We start from the raw sequence: 5,567 nt of genomic DNA, 5'->3' as shown, positions 1-5,567 counted from the left end.
TGTGGACCGCTACGCACATGCGCGTTAGCACGTCAGAAGGACCGGCCCTCCCATTGGCTGCTGCCAGACAACAAGCAGGACTCATGCTGCCTTCAAGTCCTCCTCGTATAATAGATGGTCTGTAGTACTTAGATTTTGAATAACTATATAACAAAGGGTATTATACAGTAGAGTTTGGAAATTATGCCTTCTCTGCATATGTATTTAATTAGTCTGGTGGGATACTATTTTGTTAAAATGCATTGTATCAGTTGAAATGATGCCAAACCAATAGTTTTTGTTGACAAGCTCTTTTAGCTCCGGACCATAGCTCCGGACCCTAATTTGCATTCCGACCATAGACTTCCGACGTATAGTTTAAACACAAATAAATCACTCTTTTTATGGTTAAATATTGAATTATATTACTCAATCAATTAATAAATATAATTTATGTGTTTATTCAGAATTGTTTTAAATATGTAAGTTACCAGTCACATTCAAATAATGTGGTTTCGTTTTTGATTGAGCTCCCACGATGGCTCCCACAGGTTCCTTTCAGTGTTTACTGAATTGTAATGTCCATTAAGTGAATGTTATTAACTAGGCACCTTTTTATTGTATATTGCTATTCCGGATAAATCAACGAGGTAGATAGAAATACAAACAAGCCTATGAATATTTTTGAAATCACTTCAAACCCTGTCTGCATCGTTATTGTATTTAACCCAAGCATTTGTTTTTTTATTACAGCATTTGAACGCATCAACAATGTATGACGTTTTCAACCTTCAAATGTAGAAGAACCCCTTTTACACTTTTTGCCCGTTTGCGGGTTCACTCCCTAAAACTGGGCAGTTTCATGAATAAGCCGACGTTGCTGTTCTGTGGCTCCATTAAGCCATTATGACAGAACACGAAATGACAATGAGAGTTTTGGCACCATTATGAATATGAATTGTGTATAATAACGCCATCTGCTGGTGGAATTCAATTACTACACCTGGCGCTCAGTTATGACGTTTTTTCACGTGTCTTTTCCGGCATGGTGACCTCCTTGAGCAGTAAACACAGCCGAGCATAGGATAAATGAAGACGAATTGTTGGTGGTTCTACTGTAAATGCAGTAAGTGGAATTTCAACCAGGATTTAAGTTATAATCACTTTGATTTATAATTTATTATGCATTTGTAATTTATTTAACAACTACATATGTCATTTTCTAGTGTTTATCTGCCTCTGGGTGGCATCTCCAGACATATCCTTTCCTTGTGATTAATTGGTTTTGCTATAATCTGAAGTAATGGCTATGCAAATGTCCTTTGCTGGACTCCTGTTGATGCACAGACTGGTGAGAATTAGCAGTCAACGACAACTCAGTAGCAGATTCATACTGCATACATGTAACAGGAGGCAAACAAGGACTTTTTCAACTGCCTTTGTAAATTGTAACGAGAACAAGGGAGACGACTCGGACCCCTCACCCCTGAGCTCCAACCTGACCTTCAGGCAAGCCTTATTGTCCAAAAGGCGATCCCTGTCCCCCCTGGAGAGGATCAGCAGCCTGATGCCCCAGGAAGCCATGAGCCCCGAGGTGATGCAGCTGAGGGACGAGCAGAACCAGGAAGACCCAGAAGAAGAAGCAAACATCCACACACAAGAGGAACATGAGGCTATCCCTAAAGAGGAGGACTCAGAGATCCATCATGCATCAGATGCAGCTATGGAGACAGACGAACAGGAGGAGGACAAAGGTTCGATACGACCCACCCTCCCTGGGGAGAGCTTGCTGGTGTTCGGGGAGCTGCTGGTGGCCGAGTTTCGTAAGAAAAACAGGTTGGAGTTCAAAAAGATGTTTGGCCTTGAGGCGGGGGCACGTCTGAACAGCAACTGGGGGATGATCCTGCACGATGACATAGCCGGGCAGCCCGCGGGTCGCTTCCTGAAGACGGGCAGGGGGACTCCCATCCTCATACGGAGGCCCAGTCTGGAGGATTATGTGCTGTGCATGAAGAGGGGGCCTGCCATCGCCTACCCTAAGGTACACACCTAGCAGTCCTGAGTGTCTCAAGGTGGTATTGACCTTTTCTTCTTACAGGTTTGTCTCTTTCTCTCTCTTTCCCCAGGATGCAGCTACTATGATGATGATGATGGATGTCTCCGAAGGAGACTGCGTGTTGGAGTCAGGATCTGGGTCCGGGGCCATGTCTCTGTTCCTGTCCAGAGCAGGTCACCCATCATACTGTCTTTATCTCACTTCACAAGCAACATTTTCATGTCATCTAATTTAAGAGCTTGGGCTATTTTGCATTCATGTTTTTTCTTTTTAGACCAGTTTACCAACAAGTTTCATTGTGATATCTATCAGTTATCTTTACCCTTTTTACCCGTAGTGTTCGGCAACATTTTACAATACATATGTTTTAGGGAAGTTTTCTCAAAATGTGTTGTTTCCTAAGGCAGATATCTCCAATTAAGTCCTGTTCTGGAAATGTGTGGGAATTAGAACATATCAAATGATAAAATGCCCATCACATTGTAAGTTAAGTTTCATGATGATATCTATTTGTGAAAAGAATGACCCTATTTACATGCACGTGTCTTACCTTTAAGTGACAGTTCACATCAGTATCAAAAGTAGATACTTTTCCTCTTACCTGCCATGTTACTAAATGTATTACAGCACAGAAGGAACAGAGCATGAGATATAAACACTAATGGCATCATCTTTGGCTGAAGTGTAACTTTAGATAGCTGATTAGATGTCAGTTTGTTCTGCACAGTGATACGTTAAGTAGGGGAAAGAAAATAGCTCCTATATAAAACTGCTCTCACCCAAGTCTGTGGATATTCTTGAGTAACATGGTCATGATTTCTGGGAAGAGACATTTAAGTTACGTTTTTCAAATGTGTTTTTTTGGGCGCTTTAAGCACCACAAGCCAAGTGCCATATAGTTCCATCGTATTGGAGAGAAGGCAGACATCTCTATGGCAAATATCCTCAACACTCATCATTATTAATATTATATAGGAAAACTATTTGAGCAATTCCTGGAACACTGTGTGCTATATTGCTGTAGCAGAATTGACCTTCCCCTTTCCCCGTTTGTTTCTCCCAGTGGGCTGTAAGGGCAGCGTGCTGAGCGTGGAGGTCAGGGAGGACCACCACAAGAGAGCGGTGCTGAACTACAACCGCTGGAGGATAGCATGGAGTCTGCGGCAAAGGGAGGAGTGGCCCGACAACGTCCAATTTCACAGAGCCGACCTCTGCACCGCCTCCTCGCTCATCACCGGTCAGGGGTTCAATGCGGTCAGTGTACAGAAACACCTGATTATATGTACTAACACTCCTGGAATTAGACTTTGTGACACCTGCATTGTGTGTGTTGCAGGTTGCCCTTGACATGGTCAGCCCTCACCTGGTCCTACCTACTGTGATTCCACATCTGCACACTGGAGCTGTGTGTGCCGTCTACCTCGCCAAGTGTGTATCTCCAGTGTCTCACTCTCTCCTTTAAAACCAGACCTAAGATAGGGCAAAAGTGCATTTGCCTCTTTGTGTAAAAGAATAGTTTTGAACGTTTTTGAAAATATGTTGAATTGCTGTCTTTCTGAGAGTTGGATGAGAAGATTGATAACACGGGATATAGTAGTTAATATATGGCTGAAGATATAGAGTTACAGCCACCTTGGGGTTATATTAGCTTAGCAGCCTTAGCACAAAGACTGGAAAAGGCTTGTATGAGTCTGTCCAAAGGTAGCATAACCAGCCAGCTTCTGTAAAAGGCCCTACCTAACATTTTAAATCTCATACATTTCCTTTAAGTGTAAAACTGCCAAGTTTTGGTCTCAACTGGAAGCCGTTAACAATAACATATTGTTAAATGTTTTATATATTTTGTAAAAATATGCAATTACCCATCCACAATATGTCGTTTTTACACTCTTTACTACAAATAAAACAAAATATAAGCTGTTTACTAGTGCGATGTAGACGACAGAGCCAGGCTAGCTGTTTCCACCTGTTTTAAGTCTTTGTGCTAAGCTAAGCTAGCTAGCTGCTGAATCTGGATGTATATTTTCCTCTCAGAAATGAGAATGGTGTTTGTTCTCTTCGAACTCTACAAGAATAGCAACAAAAATACAATTTGACAACCTATTTAAAGTAAGATGTGTCTTGATTTAAGTTACATTACATTTTACATGATTCAAGGCCGAATGAAAAGGAGATTTTCAATAATTTGATTAGTGACAGTGACAGTGAAACCCAACCTGAACCTTTCATGATGGTTTCCCAATCATTGACGTTCCCTCCCTGTACCTCAGCATCACTCAGGTCATCGACCTGCTGGAGGGGCTGCGGTGTTTGGCGCTCCCTCTGCTCTGTGAACGCATCATCGAGGTCCCGGTCCGAGAATGGCTGGTGGCTCCGGCCCTGCAGAAAGACGGGAAGTACTGTGTAAGGAAGGCCCCGGTCCCGGAGGGAGAGCAGAGGGAGGAGACAGAAACAGGTTTGTATAATGTGACACAAAGATCAATGTGCTCGTCATAAAGGATCATCTTTTCCAGCCTTTCTTTACTGATATATTTCAGAGGAGACGATCACAGAGGAACCAGCAGCCTTTGGGAGTTTTCCTTACATTGCCCGGCCTCATCCTGAACAGATGGGCCACACAGGTACAGATAGTGACTCACATTTCCAGTCTGAGTCCAACAGTTTGATTTTATAAATAAATTCTCAATGTCTGTTTTATTTGTAGCTTTCCTGGTGAAACTGAGGAAGTGTGAGCGGTAGCTGGTCTGCCTGTAAGGAACCTCAGGCAAAACGTCCTTACACATCAACCAAATTGTAACTGTACATAATTAAAAATAAATGTTTTTTAATGTAATTGGCTGTGTGTATATCATCATTATGCACTGTGAAAAAAAAAGTGACTGACTGCCTCTATGTAGAGATGGATGAAATACTCACTGAAGTAAGAGTAATATTTCCACATTACGGAAATATTCCTTTACAAGGATATGTCCCGCATTTAAAATGGTATTTAGCAACAAAATAAATGTAAGGACCAAATCTTAAAGTACTCATGATCCAAAGTAGCCATTTTTGGAGTATCTTGTTCCACTGGATTATAATCAGTGTTGCATTCATGTGCACATCATTTTAATTTGCAGCTGGTAAAGGATTATATCATAATAGTTTAATTATATTTGTATTATTAATATTAACCTACAAAAGTAACTATTCTCATCAGTGAAAATGACAAAAAATAGTGGAGTAGCCTAAAATTGAAATAAATGGATATAGTAAAGCAGATTTACTTCAAAAATGTAGTTAAGTAAATATACTTAATTACTTTCCACCATTTCATGAAAGTACAAAGGGATTAGCATCAATCTACATAAATAACAAAAGGTAAAAGTACTAATTTTGCACAATGGCCCATTTTAGAATAGAATAGATCATAAATCACTTTTAAATGGAAAGAGGAGCTTCTTATTAATATATATACACAGACGGGTAGCTTGGGAATTCCACCAAGGGATCAACGAAGATTATCTAACTCATAACAATATATTATACAATA

At 40.8% G+C, this 5,567-nt stretch overlaps 1 protein-coding gene across 1 annotated transcript; it reads left to right on the top strand.

The window, feature by feature from the left end:
* The first annotated feature begins 60 nt into the window (after positions 1-60).
* trmt61b (tRNA methyltransferase 61B) lies at positions 61-4,842 on the top strand. The gene is made up of 9 exons (XM_034078624.2): positions 61-117; positions 733-1,105; positions 1,206-2,020; positions 2,106-2,208; positions 3,099-3,289; positions 3,372-3,463; positions 4,306-4,490; positions 4,573-4,656; positions 4,740-4,842. Exons 3-9 carry the CDS (start codon positions 1,283-1,285, stop codon positions 4,772-4,774), a joined length of 1,428 nt encoding a protein of 475 aa, XP_033934515.1. The 5' UTR covers positions 61-117; positions 733-1,105; positions 1,206-1,282; the 3' UTR covers positions 4,775-4,842.
* The last annotated feature ends 725 nt before the right edge of the window (positions 4,843-5,567 follow it).

The sequence above is a fragment of the Pseudochaenichthys georgianus genome, unplaced genomic scaffold (assembly GCF_902827115.2).
Source record: "Pseudochaenichthys georgianus unplaced genomic scaffold, fPseGeo1.2 scaffold_450_arrow_ctg1, whole genome shotgun sequence".
Taxonomy (NCBI): domain Eukaryota; kingdom Metazoa; phylum Chordata; class Actinopteri; order Perciformes; family Channichthyidae; genus Pseudochaenichthys; species Pseudochaenichthys georgianus.
Note: the sequence above shows the minus strand (reverse complement) of the source record. Positions and strands in the feature narration are given on the sequence as shown.

Bases quoted from the DNA above. Each gene is read 5' to 3' on its own strand.
- trmt61b (XM_034078624.2), top strand. From the start codon at position 1,283: ATGGCTATGCAAATGTCCTTTGCTGGACTCCTGTTGATGCACAGACTG. The intron at 3,290-3,371 runs GTCAGTGTACAG...TGTGTGTTGCAG, and splicing joins CCGGTCAGGGGTTCAATGCG to GTTGCCCTTGACATGGTCAG. The intron at 4,657-4,739 runs GTACAGATAGTG...TTTTATTTGTAG, and splicing joins TGAACAGATGGGCCACACAG to CTTTCCTGGTGAAACTGAGG.